This window comes from Benincasa hispida, chromosome 8 (assembly GCF_027475165.1).
Source record: "Benincasa hispida cultivar pf3 chromosome 8, pf3_genome.v1.1, whole genome shotgun sequence".
NCBI lineage: Eukaryota > Viridiplantae > Streptophyta > Magnoliopsida > Cucurbitales > Cucurbitaceae > Benincasa > Benincasa hispida.
In genome coordinates this window covers 24,428,971-24,444,837 of record NC_143485.1, presented here as the reverse complement: position 1 = coordinate 24,444,837, position 15,867 = coordinate 24,428,971, and the positions used below count along the sequence as shown (strand labels likewise).

Genomic DNA, 15,867 nt, shown 5'->3' with positions numbered 1-15,867 from the left:
GCCACTGCAAATGTTCCATAAAAAGTTGATATCCCAACACAACAAGTTGTTGCTGATGAGTCTGGAACACGCCAGAAGCATGGTAGACTAGTGGGTTCCAAAGATAAAAATCCTCGAAATGGAAAATAATTAATAATAAAAAAGACTTGGTTGAGGATGTAAATATCCATGAAAAAGTTCTCGACATGACTAGTGAGGAAAGTGAAACACCTAAAGATGATAATGAGATTTCAATAAACTATGTTATGACAAGAAAAATATGGAATCGAACTAATGTAGTTATTGACAACATTTTTGCATATAATATTGCTCTTGATATTATATCTAAAAATGAAGATCCCGAACCCAAATCTATTGAAGAATATCGATATAGAAAAGATTGGCTTCAGTGGAAGGAAACAATCGAGGCAGAATTAAACTCACTTTCAAAATGACAAGTTTTTGGACCAACAACTCGAATATTAGAAGGTGTCAAACCTGTGGGATACAAATGGGTATTTGTAAGAAAAAAAAAATGAAAATAATTAGGTCACAAGATACAAAGCAAGACTAGTTGCACAAAGTTTTTCACAAAGTCCTGGTATTGATTATGAGGAGACATATTCTTCAGTGGTGGATGCAATCACATTAAGATATTTAATTGGTCTGGCTGTATATGAAAATTTGGATATGCATCTTATGGATGTAGTCACAACATATTTATATGGATCTCTTGATAATGATATTTATATGAGAATCCCAGAAGAATTTAAGGTACCTGAAATATATACATCAAATTCACAGTAATGATATTCAATAAAGGTACAGAGATCACTATATGGATTGAAATAATCAGGACATATGTGATACAATTGCCTGAGTGGATATTTATTGAAAGAAGGATATCAAAATAATCCAACATGTCTATATATTTTTATAAAGAAATCACAATCAAGATTTGCCATTATAACCATATATGTTGATGACTTGAATATAATTGGAACTCCTGAAGAGCTTTCAAAGACAACAAAATATCTTAAGAAAGAATTTGAGATGAAAGATCTCGAAAAAAACAAAATTTTGCCTATTGAGCATTTAACAAATGGAATATTTATTCATCAGACAACTTATACAGGAAAAATCTTAAAAAGATTTTATGTGAACAAAGCACATCCATTAAATATTTCAATGGAAGCCCGTTCATTGGTTATAAAGAAAGATATATTTCAACTTCGAGACGATAATGAAGAACTACTTAGTCCTGAAGTACCATATCTTAGTGCAATTGGTACACTTATATATCTTGCTAATAATACAATACCATATATTGCATTTTCAGTAAATTTATTAGCTAGATATGGTTCTTCTACTACAAAAGGACATTGGAATGGAATTAAGCATATACTCCGTTATCTCCAAGGAACAATCAATGTGAGTTTGTTTTATTCAAATAAATCAACTTTTGATCTAGTTGGTTTTGTATATTCTAGATATTTATCTGTTCCACACAAAGATAAATTTCAAACAGGTTATCTGTTCACATGTGGAGGAACTGCTATATAATGACGATCGGTGAAACAGACCATAACAACCACTTCCTCAAATCATACTGAAATCCTTGCAATTCACGAGGCTAGTCGAGAATGTGTATGGCTAAGGTCAATGACTCAGCACATTCATGAAACTTGTGGCTTGTCTTCTTATAAAAATCTTTCAACAATATTATACAAAGACAACACAGCTTGCATAGCCCAAATCAAATAAGGATATATTAAATGATATAGAACAAAGCATATTTCACCGAAACTTTTTTACACTCGTGAGCTTGAATAAAATGGCGACATCACTATACAAAAAATTTGTTTGAAGGATAATTTGACAAACTTATTTACAAAGGCATTACCAACAACAACTTTTGAAAAATTGATACACAACATTAGAATGCGATGACTCAGAGATCTTATGTGATATTTTCGTGAGGGGGAGTAAATATATTGTATTATTTTAGGAGAATGTATTATATGAAATATGTACTCTTTTTCTTCACTAGAGTTTTTTTCCCATTGGGTTTTTCCTAATAAGGTTTTAATGAGTGGTGGCTCTAAAAAAGAGCTATTATTTCTAGCTTAATTCGGGCTTGTTATTGGATTTTACGTGTTTATTTTCCCTATTTTGTAGGTATCGAGCAACCAAGAGGTAGACTTGGCGATTTGGAGCCGATCGGGGTTAATTTGAAGCAAATTGGAGTTGATTTGAGCATTCGGGCTTCAAATGAGTTGAAATTACCAATTTGTCATCGAGTTCCATCGAGTATTCTATATTTTTATTAATGGCATCAAGTATAATCAACCATTGAGTAATCGAGTAAATTGCTATCGAGTATAATCAGCTATCAAGTATCATCGAGTAAAAGGTTATCGAGTATAATCGACTAAAATACTATTGAGTAAACGAGCATCGAGCATTGAGTAAAGGAGCATGGTGCATCGAGTTTCGAGTTTTTGACAGAATGCTCAATGTTGCAACATTTTCCTTGTCGCTCGTGACCTTCTTCTGTCGAGCGTTGCAACACTGTGAAGATTTCTATAAATACCTCTATCGATGTTAGGTCGAAATATGCTGAATTTTGGAGGCCAAACTTCAATCTTCTTCCCCTTCAAAATTTAGTACCTTTAGGTTAGTTTTTCTTTTTATTTTTGGTTGTAATCGATGGATTGGACGTGTACCTCGGATTTGTCTATGAATTAAGAGGTAATCCTATCTAATTTCTTTTGAGCAAGAGCCCTATGTTTATTTTCTTGAATGTTTTCTAATTAATTTAACTGAAATTTTGTGAACTCTTTGGGATGGTTTGATTTAATCTTGATGGAATTTTTATAAATTGAATTGATAAATTAGATTACCGAAATTCTTGTTCGCAAAATCAACATAGCCTATGCATATATTGATTGATTTAGTTGCGCATATTAGGATCACATATGTGAAGTCTAGAATTTTTCTGACCAAACTCATGTATGCCCTGATATAATCTTTCCCAAATAAATCATGCTATAAGATATGACTTTACCGGCTTGTAGTATGTCTCAATAATTGAACCCTTTCGTAATGCAATTGAATTTTAACTTGTATGTCACTAAGAAGGAAGAGTTGTATATTGAGTTAGGACTAATTTGGTTTAACATTGAATTTTCCTAATTGGGCTATTAAATTTTCTAACAGGTGAGGGGTTGACAAATTTAGTGTAATTAATTGATGCCTAATGAAATAAATTACATAGGGAACTCCCTCTTGCTCTATAAATTATATAAACTCCTATTCTAGATTACATTTACCTTTTTATTTTAATTTCACGCATATATCTCTTCCACACAAAACCCCTATTTACTGCTCTAGTTAGAAAATTAATTTAACGAAACCAATCGCGTTTTCTGCAGATCAACTCGGACTTACCACTGTTGCTATATCTTTGTAGTGATAGGAGATGTTCGATATTAGAAATTTTCTTTTGATCAAGTTTGAAGCTTATTAACGACGTAAGTTTCGGGCCCGTCAACAAGGCATATTTCATATATATATATGAGCATCGGGGGAGTATTATAAATATCATAAAAATAGATGTCCAATGCTTAGTGTCTAAAAGTCACTTGTCATTTTTCATGTTGTCTATATGCCTTATAATAATTCATGCTTGGTGTTTATGTAAGTCCACATCCTACTTCCCACTTTGTCTATAAATAGTGACATTTGGTGGATATTTGATGATGCACATTGGTGAGAAATTCACTTCAAAATTCCATTAGTTTTCATATTATCTAATTTTATAATTCTAGTTATTTTATTTTATTTTATTTTATATTATATTTATTATTATTAAATAAATATATAATTGTATTATATTTTCTCCATATCCGTGTTTCCCGTCGTATTCCTCAATTGTTTTATCATATAATGACAAACTCATTAAAATTAATTTACTAGTTTGATTTCATATTATATTTAAAGTCACGTTTATTTATTAATTCCAACTTTTTAATTTTTTATTTATTGTTGATGATTAATTAGGAAATTAATTTATTCTTTCTAACCAATTAACAAGGCTACATGATTAAAATTAGTTTACTAACACGAGAATTAATTCACTCAACATAAAAATGTACTATAAAATCTTCGAAACTTGAAGGAAATGATTTTAAAATTCAATAGTTAAAATGGTGTGATAACTTGAAGGAAATTATTTTAAATTTAAGTAGTGGTGTGTCAAGAAACTGACTCAAACTAAGGAACCAAATCGAACCAACCGGTTCAGTTCGATTTTTGAAAAATCAGGTTACCTTAATTTTAGGGAAATGACCAAAAATAGGACAATTTTAGGAGGACTAAAGACTTATGATGAGTTTTCAGTTTAAAGACTTGCAGGACAAGTGAATATATGAAATGTCTAAATTGCCTCTTGATTTTTACTTTTTTTTTAAAAAAAAAAAAGCAAAAAAATAGGACAATCGTAAGGGGTTAAAGAATTTTGAGATCAATTTTTAAAAAGAAGATTTTTGGAACAAATGAGCAAGTGAAATATCTAAATTGTCCCTTACTAAAAACATCCTAAAATTTGAATGCTAAATTATAAAAACCGTTAATGACCTTTGTATTTTATACCAAAAATATCTTTAAACTTTTAAAAGTTTCAAAATACTCTTAAACTTTCGAGAAGAGTTCAAAGTATTTTTGTAGTTTTGGATGAAAACCATTAATGTTTTGTTTGAAAATACTCTTGAATTTTTAAAAGTTTCAAAAATACCCCTAACCTATAAAAAGTTTTTAAAAAAATACCTTCACTTTTAGTATTTGAACTATAATTGTTAATATCTCGTTGCAAAATAACTTTAGAATAATTTTTTTTTAAATGCTCCTACAGTTAATATGGTGATCAATTTCTTTGAAGTTTTTTTAAATTTGAAAAAAACTAATTTTAAAATAAATATATATATATATATATATATATATATATATATATATATATATATATATTCGTATAAATACTCTCATTTTTTTCTTAATTTTCCAATTCCTAGCTTATACCAAAATTTTCAGCAACCAACTATAAAAACCAAAATTTTCAAGTTAAAACAAAAATTCTCACAAAATTCCAAAATAAAAATCTCACTTAAAACATAAAAAAACGATGAATGGTAAAAAAAAAATGTATTTGGTTATTAACACACACTCAACTACTAATATACAAATTTGTTAAAATATTTAAGTCTTAAAATCTTTTAGTGCGTCCCTTATTCTCTTTTCCTTAATTATAATTTATATACCTTAACTGAAGTACGGTTGTATTTATTTATTTATTTTATATAAATAAATGTCAAACCATAAACAAAAATGGGAGTAAGAGGATATTTAAGAAATAAGAGGAAAAAAGGAAAAATAATATGATATTAATGGTTTATGTTCATATATCAATAAGTGTATTTTTTTTAAAACCTTTTTTGGTGTAAAGATATTTTTGAAATATTCGAAAGTTTAGGGTTATTTCTTTATACAAAATATTATCAATTTTTTTAAAAAATCTAAAACTAAGGATGACTATATTTTTTAATCCACTTGGGGTGTTTGATTCACCAACATGAGTTGAGTTGGTTTGACCCACCAACTTTAAATGTTGGTGGAATTTGGTTGGTATATTCTACCAACTTACCCCAACTCACCTCAATTCTCCATTATTCCCATGTTTTTAGAGACTTCACCCATCATCCACTGTCATACTCCGAGAACTAACTTCGAGCTCCAACAATCACCTCTGATGATAACTATGGCGACCAACTCCGGACCCCGACAACCACCTCTGATGGCAATTCAAGCAACCAACTTCAAGCTATGCTAACCACCTTCAATGACAATTCTCATGAAATTTGGACTCCGACAACCACCTCCGATGACAACTCTGGCGACCAACTCCGAGCTCCGACAACTAATTCTGGCATCCGACAACCACCTTCAACTACAAACGCCGATGGAAATCACCTTCGATGATCACCTTTGAGCGAGCAACTCCGACGACCAACTCGAGGCTTCGAAAACCACCTTTGACGATAAACTCCAACAACCAACTCTAATACCACATTCAGGCGACTAACTTTGGGCTCTAATAGTGTCATCCGACTACAGTCTCCAGTGAAAATCATATTCGATGATCAACTTCGACGACTACTTTCGTCCGACTAACTCCGAGATTTGAAAACCACCTATGATGACAAACTTTGACAACCAACTCCAATACACCTTCATTTGACCAACTTCAGGCTCCGACAACCACCTCCGGCTAGCGACTACAAACTTCAGCAAAAGTCATATTCGATAATCAACTTCGACTACAGTCTTCATTGGTTGTTACGATGATAAGAGAGATTTAATTTTAAAAAAATAAGAAAAAGAAGAAGATGATAATGAAATTCATGAAGAAAAATCGACTAGAAAGTTATGATTTTGCTTTAGTTTCTTGTTTTATTTAACCATATTTCTACAAGAAATGTAATGAGTTAATTGTTTCAAAACAAAAATAGTAATCATAAAATATATTATTTAAAGTTAAAAAATTGCATCAGGTATGAACTCAATTCTCACCTCAACTCTTATCTCAATTCAACGCTCCAAACAATCCTATTTATTTTTTGGAAGTTTGAAATTTTGTTGGGATCACGTACAAAATTTAGGGATATTTTTATAATTTAGCCAAAAACTTTAATTATTCATTCCGTTCACGATTTCCCTCTCCCTCGCGCGCATGTCTCCCAACTCTTAGGAGCAACACTCCATCGATCTTCCAACCTCCCTTGGACGGCGGCAGAGCAATCAGTCGACGACGGCGGAACGATCGGACGGGCTGGATAGCAGCTGCGGCGGAGATTTGGACAGCGGCGACGGTGGAGATTTGGACGGCGGCGGCGGCGGCGCGTTACCTTTACGTGGACAACGGTGAACAAGCGTTTCGGCAACGTGGACAACAACTTCTTGGTACCTTCTTACTCAAACTTCAACCATCGTAGGGAACATACACCTTGATTTTGACTTGTAATAACATTTCTACTTTCTTTTTTTAGAAATTTGGGTTGTTACATTTTTTTCTTTTGAGATTATTCTTTGCTGATTTTTGTTGTATTTTTTTTTTTTTGAGGTTTCCGATTTTTCTCTTTTAATTGAGTTTTCTGATTGGCAGTCAAAATGGAAGAGCAAGGTTTATTTTGCTTTGGTTATTGTGAATGCTATCGTTGGTTAGTTTTATTTTGTAAAAATAAGAGTTGCTCCACATTTGGGTGTTATTGTTTTATCTTTCAAATATGTCACCCAAACACAAAAACTTGTAACCACCCCTTCTAATTGATTGTGATGATTTAGGTTGGGTATAGAAGACATTAGGAAGGTTTTGAATATCATTTTAGGTTCTGTTTTTTATCTCACAACACTTGCAACAACTTCTAAACTTGAAACACTCAATTCAAACTCATTTTTATAGGTGTTTTGGTGGGTGTGTATGGACACTTTTTAGGTAGTTTTTTACTACTGTTTTTTGTCTCGCAACTTCTTGAAACAACCTCCAAACCTGAAACACTCAATTGGAACTCATTTTTATAGATGTTTTAAGTGATTTAGGGTGGGTATGCACATTTTTTAGGTAGGTTTATAGCTATCGTTTTTTATCTCGTAACATCTCACAATATCTCACATATAAATGTGTATCCCAACTTCGTGTTCACACGATTCGTACCCCTACCATTACGATCTCAACATAATACACAAGAGACACCTTATTATCAAACTCCAACTCACATATTTGGCTTTCATACCTGTCGGACGCATGGTTTCTATGTTTTTGAAGTATTTGTCTCATAGATAACCGGTGCCTGTGCTTGACAAGATGTTTTCACTAGCATCTGGAGATGACCATAGTCCTGTAATGGGTAGGAAATTTTCCTTACTGAATGTGACAACCTTACCACCTATAAGGAAGCTCATGACATCCGACTGATCATCAACCACCTCTCTTTGAAGTATGTAATGGACAAGAGGACTATTGAATACCAAGTCTAGGTCAACCAAATGCCTAAAGATGGTTCGTCTAAACATGTCCAACTGTGCTAACGAAAGCTTCTCTTTCACCACCTGTTCGCATGCCAAATGTGAGATAGATTCGTAATCTGTGCAGGTAACTCATCCTCTACCCTATATTTCAAAATCAATGCCATATATTACCTAGATTTCATTCAAATAGATACCATACGTGAGTAATTCAAGGAATACTAAGGAATTAAGATTCCTAACTCAATAGTTGTGCCCTTAAAATATGGGTATTTTGAGCATCCATGTAACCCTTCTCACTCACTTTCATACGAACAAACATGAAACGTATAACAAGAGCAACACATGATTTCGCACAACACAAGTCTTGCAAACTGAAAATTCTAGTTCTATTAACATTTTTTGAGCACAAACGAAAGCATTTAAATATGACCAACAAACCAATAGGAAATCGAAAGAGGGATTTACAGACTAACCTACTTTGAGAAGTGAAGACGACTGAGATAAGCGGAAAGAAGAAGAAATCTTAAGAAAACGTAGAATCCATAATTGTCGAAATTAGATAAAATGTTGAATGGAATTTTGAACTTTTTTAATTTATACATCACACTTTTTCTTAAAATCGAGATAGGGCTTTTGAGAAGACATCAGGTTGAGTTAAGCGAGAAGACATCAGGTTGGAATGAGCTTCACTACCTCGAGACGATGCTGAGATAAAAGTGTGAAAAAGTGATGTCGCGTTGGGCCATGGCATTGGGTCAGGGATAAGCCATCGTCGGGTCGGGACATTCATCACTATTGCGATGTCACTTAGAACAATATGGAACTCTGTTAATTTATTCATTGCACTTCCATTTTAAAATAGGAATAGAGTTTTGGAAAAGTCGTCGGGCTGGGCATTTCAATCCAATATCACTAGGAATGTTGAAAGTGCGCCCTGACGTAAGCATAAGGTCAAATTTCATATTTTTGTGGGGGCGGGTCAAAAAACATAAAGGTGCCCGAGAAATGGTTATCCGTACAAAAAAACTCTAGAATAATTCAAGTTCAATTTAGATATTTCACATGTTCATTTGTCCAAAAAGTCTTCTTTTTAAAAATTGATCTCAAAACTCTTTACCCCATTAATATTGTCCTATTTGTTACACTTTCCCTATTTTCTTTTTCATGCTACCTCAACCTCCTCCCATCCTCCGTATCAATGTCGACTCGTTGTCACCGCCATCATTACTCTTTCGCTCACAACAATTGATCAATCACAAAATAATCGACCGCATGTCACCCTTCAATGTTACTCTTTTGTATTATGTATTTTATCATTCTCATTCACTTCTCTGCAATTGAAAGTGTTCTGATTGTCTTTTTCCTTCTTGGTTGTTGTTTGGTTTTGTTGAGGGAAACAAAAATCTCAGTTTTTGGCTTTTTGGCTTTTTGGCTTCCAACTTGTCTGCAAAGGCTGATTCATCTCACCCCCTTCAGCAACCAAGGCACATCATTCTTTTAATGAAAGAATTATGAATTTGTAATACATGGACTATTTAATCAAACGTATTAGTTTCCTTTGCAGTTTTAGCACGTTTTGCTTGTCATAAATAAACTTCAAAGTTCATGTATGAATATTTGAGTTACTTCATTGCTAATTTTTCAGATTTTACTGCTAAACCTTCTATGAATGAGAGAGCTCACATGGAAGAACCCAAAAAACGTCTGGAATATGAGCTTCAGCTTTATGAACCGGAACTTGAATTTCTCATCTCCATTCCAATGGTGCTTTTCGGAAACACGCTTGCCAATCAAAGCCTTTGCAAGTCCGTCAATTTCACTAATTTGTTTGCCATTGCTTCGCTTATCTTCAGCAAAAATCTCTCCTACGGTTTCTCGACCTTATAGATCAATTTGTACAGAAGTAATCAATGTTCGTCCTTCTCTGGATGAAACCCATATCAGTAGTAACTTCATTTCCCTCTTTAGCCAACAAAAATTTTCCCCTGATGACCCCAAGCTGAAAAATTTAGCTTCAAGACTCAACACTCGAATTGTTGAAACAGTCTTGAATGGCTTGAGGAGTTGGAAGGTTGCTCATATGTTCTTCACTTGGGCCTCAAAACAACATGGGTACAGGCATAATTGTTATACTTTCAATGCCATTGCATCAATCCTATCACATGCTCGACAAAATGCCCCACTGAGAGCCATTGCTAAGGATGTCCTTAACTTTCGTTGTTCAATGACCCCTGGAGCTTTGGGAGTCTTTTTAAGATGTTTGGGAAACGTGGGGTTGGTTGAGGAAGCTAACTTTTTGTTTGATCAGGTTAGATCAATGGATCTCTGTGTTCCAAATAGTTATAGTTATAACTGTTTGTTGGAAATTTTGTCCAAGGCAAATGCTATTGATTCCATTGAGAACAGGTTGAGGGAGATGAAAGATTTTGGGTGGGAAGTGGACAAGTACACATTGACACCTGTTTTGAAGGCTTATTGCAATGCTGAAAGGTTTGACAAAGCTCTAATTGTGTATAGTGAGATGCATGAGAGAGGGTGGGTTGATGGGTATGTCTTTTCTATCTTGGCATTAGCTTTTAGCAAGTGGGGTGAGGTAGATAGAGCAATGCAATTCATAGACAGAATGGGAGATCAAAATCTTGGGTTAAATGAAAAGACATTCTATGCATTGATTCATGGTTTTGTGAAGGAATCCAGAGAGGATATGGCTCTTAAGTTGTTTGAGAAAATGCTGAAACTGGGTTTTACTCCTGATATTTCAATCTATGATGTGCTAATAGGAGGACTTTGTAAGAAGGGGGCATTTGAGAAAGCAATGGCTTTGTTTTTGAAGATGAAGTTGTTTGGAATTGCGCCTGATGTCGAGATACTTGCAAAGCTGATAGCATCTTCTTCTGAAGAAAGAGTTGTGATCATGTTACTTGGGGAAAGACCAAAAGATATAAATGATGAAGGTATGATCTTGCTTTACAATAGTGTGTTGAAATGTCTTGTTAATGCTGGTAAAGTAGAGAGTACTTGTTATTTGCTTCGGCTTATGATAGGAAATGAATCTCATAGTGGCGATATTCACGTTTTTGAGATCCACCAAATTTTTAAGAAGGTATTTCCTAATACTGCTTCATTCAGTATTGTAATTGATGGTTTGCTGAAGACAACAGGTAAGTTGGATCAGGATGTAGCATTAAGCCTCTTTGAAGATATGATTCAACTTGGTTGTGAACGCAACCAATTACTTTATAACAATTTGATAGATGCACTGTGCAAATCAGACAGATTGGATGAAAGTTATAAGCTTTTGAGAGATATGGAGCAATCCGGACTTCAGCCGACACATTTTACCCATAATTCAATATTTGGGTGCCTATGTAGGAGAGAGGATACTGTAGGAGCCATTGAATTATTGAGGAATATGCGGGATCGTGGGCACGAGCCATGGATAAAACATTGTACACTCCTCGTGAAACAACTGTGTAAGAATGGGCAAGTTATTGAAGCTTGTAATTTTCTCGCTGATGTAGTTAGTGAAGGCTTCCTGCCTGATATAGTTGCCTACTCTGCTGCCATGGATGGGCTAGTCAAGATTAACGAAGTGGATCGTGCTTTCGAGATGTTTCAAGACATTTGTACTCGTGGTTATCGTCCAGATGTGGTTTCTTATAATGTATTGATAAATGGCTTTTGTAAAGCTGGAAAAGTTAACGAAGCCCACAATTTTCTGAACAAAATGACAGTGGCCGGGCTTGTTCCTTCAGTTGTTACCTATAATCTTCTTATTGATGGATGGTGCAAAAGTGGTGATATTGATCAGGCCATCTTTTGTCTTTCCAAAATGAATGAACAGAACAGGGAGCCAACCATCATCACTTACACGACTTTGATTGATGGATGTTGCAATTCTGGAAGACCTGATGATGCTGAAATATTTTGGAATGAAATGCAGCAAAAAGGTTGCTCCCCGAACAGGATTGCTTACATGGCAATTGTGCATGGTCTTTGCAAGTGTGGAAGGCCTGATGAAGCTCTAGTTTATTACCACAGGATGGAAGAAAAGGAAATGAAACCTGACAGTTATGTCTCTGTTGCACTGATCGATGCTTTCATATCAAAACACAACTTTTCCATGGCTCTTCACATATTAAAGGATACAATTGAGAAAGGAAACATTCCCGATCCGACCGACAAGAAATATGTAACCATAAGAGATGCAATCCTTAAATTATCTGAAGATGAACAAACTGGGTTGGGAGTCAAATCTCTTATTGAGAAAGGCAGCATTCCGACGATTAGTGTTTCATGTCTAAGGAGCTGAAGTTAAAGCTTTTTCTGTTAGCTTATCAAAGGGAGGTAGATGAAATTTTTGGTTGCAAAGCCAAAAGGACATGTAACATTTGCAAACCGGGCCAGTTCAATACTTCTGTCTTTATTCCGAAGATCAAATTTCCAAATTTCTGGCTACCTTCATCGGATAGTGGATATCACATGTTCAGTCGTCCTTGAATGGGTGGATTCCTTTAGAACACAGGTTCTCTTCTCCATTTATAATGTCAATGTCATGTTTTTCTTGCTAAATAATAATATAGTGATTTTGGCTGAAGAGTCCGCAAGTTTTCACAATCCTTTATAAGTCATTCAATGTGTAAAATCAGAATTGCAAATATGAAAAGATACTGCTTCGTTTATTGGTGAATACTTGGCTACATCATGACGAGGAATTGCTATTGCTTAAATTTGGTGAGAATTCATTAGAATTGGTGTAAACCTGTCTTGGTCCTCAACTTTGATACTTGTCCCACTTTTATTTCTAATTGTTCAAATTTCATATTTTGGTTTCACGATTATGCGTAAGAATTATGGGAAAAATTCAACATTTACCTTGAATTTGTTCTTTCATTTTTTCTGATGGAAAGTTCAGCACCTTATCTGAAAAAAAAAAAACCGTTTCCATAAATTTGTAAATGTGAGCCAACTTTTACCCCTACATCTACACATGTTTCTTATTTCTACACATCCTAATAGTGTTTTAGGTTTTCCCTCTAAAGTTGATCATTTTGTTCAGACCTAGTAAATGTAGCTGTTGTTATTCTAGAATAAGTTTTCTCACATTCCCATATTTTCTGTTGTTATTCTAGCATCTTGTTTGCAAGGTGTTTTTTATGTCTCTATTTCAAGGAAAGTAGTTGTAAGCAAATGTTAAAAGTTTCCAAGCCTGATACATGCCTGACATTATCTACAACAACAAACTTTTATGTGGTTAAACATAAATGAAATTGAAGTTAAAATTACTCCTCAACTTGGGCATTTTGTTTGACTGTTGTTACATTTTCTTAATACCTTAAGATGTTTATTCTCCCCTGCTTAATTTAATAAACAAGTTTTGTAATGATGTCCTCAAGAATCTATGAATTCAGAATTCTTATTTTCTTTTTTAGTTTTGATGTTCACTTCCAAATTATTATTATATTTACCCTTTGTCTCAATTTAGGAATAGAATTTTTTATTATTATTATTTTGTGGAGGCCTAACTTTTTTATGGTAACTTTTCACGTATTAATAAGAAACTCTACTTTGTCAGAGAGAAAAAAATTGGAAGCTAATTTCGAATTAATATATAGTAGATTATTATGTTATTGACCCCTTGCAATCATTCCACTTTGTATCATCAAAAGGCTGATTCATCTCACCCCATCAGGAACCAAGACATATCATTCTTTTAATGAAATAATTATGTCTTGGTAATAAATGGACTATTTATTCATAAGTAACTAAGTACTAGTTTCCTTTGCATTTTTAGCGCACTTTGCTTGTATATTCTTTTTCATATGATCTTGGTTAGCATACCTTCGTATGACACATGATCTAGGATACTTTTATGCGTCCAATATATATAACCGACTCTGAAGGAATCTATATATATTACACTCTTCTTTCCTAGATTAACTACAGATCTATCATGATTGATGTGGTGATTGATGATAATCATAAATTTATTATAGTGTTTTATTTATAGACATATTGAACGTGTGTAGGGAAGCCATTTCATACTAGACTTTCTTTCTAATTTTGTGCACCCAATTCCTCTCTTCTCTTGCATATTTCACAGGTCTCTTCTTTTTGCTTTTTCAGTCAATTGATGCCCAGAATTTTCTTACGAAATTTGAAAGATTTTTAAGATTATTGATCTGTTTTTCATAACCCAACCATTTAAACATTCTCGGGAAAAAAAAGTACTCGTCTAATTTCTAAATAAATGTCCAATTCTTTTGTGGGTAAACTGCTGTCATTAAGAAGAATGCAAGTATTGTGATGTTCTTCATCGATTGAGCTTTGTCATTTAATAGGTTTTATAGTGGGCATAAGTAATTGTAATGTTCTATATATTATCCCTACCGTATATTGACTGAATAAATGTTAACACTTAGATACTCCTTACAATCCATTCAGATTCCTTCTATCACTTTAGGGTGTTTGGGGTAAGGGATAAAGAGTTATGAAATCTAGAGAGTTCTGAATTCTTGGGACCCACAATATAAGTAGTTGATAAGATATAAAATTATTTTTTTAGTAGTGTGACCCATCAATTCATTGGGCCAAAGACTAAACACATCCCAAATAAACGCAAAAAAAATAAAAAATAAAAATAAAATAGACTGTCATATATTAGTACCATCAAAGTGTCTTTTGGTTGTCGACTAAGGCAAAAATGGTACATGTTTTTACCAATTATAATGTTTTTGTTTTCTTTACCCAATGGATATTCTGTCCTTCCAACCCACCTCACATGCTCTTAAAAGTTCAGGTCAGCTATGTAAATTGCGTTTAAGTTTGAGCAAATTACTTTATTCCTTAAAAAAAAAAAATTGACCCTCTTTATCATGTATTTTAGTTATGATGATCCACTGTATAAAACATGATGATTAAAATGCATGTTGAAGTGAGTGTGCTTTTATGATTATTTCAGACCTCAAACTAGATGAGACAAACCTTCATGAACAGTTTTAGAGATTAATACAAATTCTAAGGATGCAATGAATGAACATGTAGAAGATGACAAATAGTTATATGAAACAAAAGAGGAAATAGGATGAGCGTACTTACATTTACCTTTACAAAGAGCAGGAAGATCATCACTCATTTTCAGATCCAATGACGAAAAAAACTCTGGTACAAAGCATGGAACGGAAGGAGAAGAAGAAGCCTTGGGTATAGGGCATGGAACTAAAAGAGGTTGACGTCGATTATAGAGACCTTAACAATGAGTGGAAGAATAGAGGTGACAGGTAGAGATGAATCAGGAAGGGGATCAGAAGGGGAAACAATTGTGTATACAAGGAAATCATCCTTTAACTCTTTATGCTCCCATTGACTCTTATTCAAAGAAAAAGAAGGTGAGGAAAAGAATGAGGAATGTTTAAAAAAAAGTGACATCAGGAGAGACAAGATATTTATTTAGACTAAAACAATAACACCGATGCCCCTAATGAACATAGGAATAACCAAGAAAAATACATTATAAGGACTTTGGATCCAACTTGGTATGTTGAGCTCGAACATCCCAGACAAAGCAGGCACAACCAAATATTTTGGGTGGAATGAGAAACAACTATTGTTTGAGACATAAAGTACAAAAAGGTATCTCACTCTTAAGAATGGAAGAGGGCATGTGATTTATTAAGAAACAAGTTGTAGAAACAACATTAGCACAAAAGGATTTTGGAACATGCATTTGAAACATCAAAGTTTTGCCTATCTCAAGAAGATGACAATTCCTTCGTTCCACAACTCCATTTCGAGATGGAGTATTGACAG

General features: G+C 33.7%; 1 protein-coding gene across 5 annotated transcripts; it reads left to right on the top strand.

Moving 5' to 3' along the window:
- Nucleotides 1-6,671: 6,671 nt before the first annotated feature.
- On the top strand, nt 6,672-12,819 carry LOC120082986 (Tetratricopeptide repeat (TPR)-like superfamily protein). 5 transcript variants are annotated; one of them, XM_090316897.1, is made up of 3 exons: nt 6,672-6,993; nt 7,870-8,182; nt 9,704-12,819. In XM_090316897.1, exon 3 carries the CDS (start codon nt 9,728-9,730, stop codon nt 12,368-12,370), a length of 2,643 nt encoding a protein of 880 aa, XP_090173023.1. In that variant the 5' UTR covers nt 6,672-6,993; nt 7,870-8,182; nt 9,704-9,727; the 3' UTR covers nt 12,371-12,819. The 5 variants fall into 5 exon arrangements, with proteins under 5 accessions (XP_090173023.1, XP_038894372.2, XP_090173024.1 ...); XM_090316898.1 differs by lacking the exon at nt 7,870-8,182 and having other exon boundaries at nt 6,713-6,993; nt 9,704-11,012; nt 11,220-12,819; XM_090316895.1 differs by having other exon boundaries at nt 6,713-6,993; nt 7,942-8,182.
- The last annotated feature ends 3,048 nt before the right edge of the window (nt 12,820-15,867 follow it).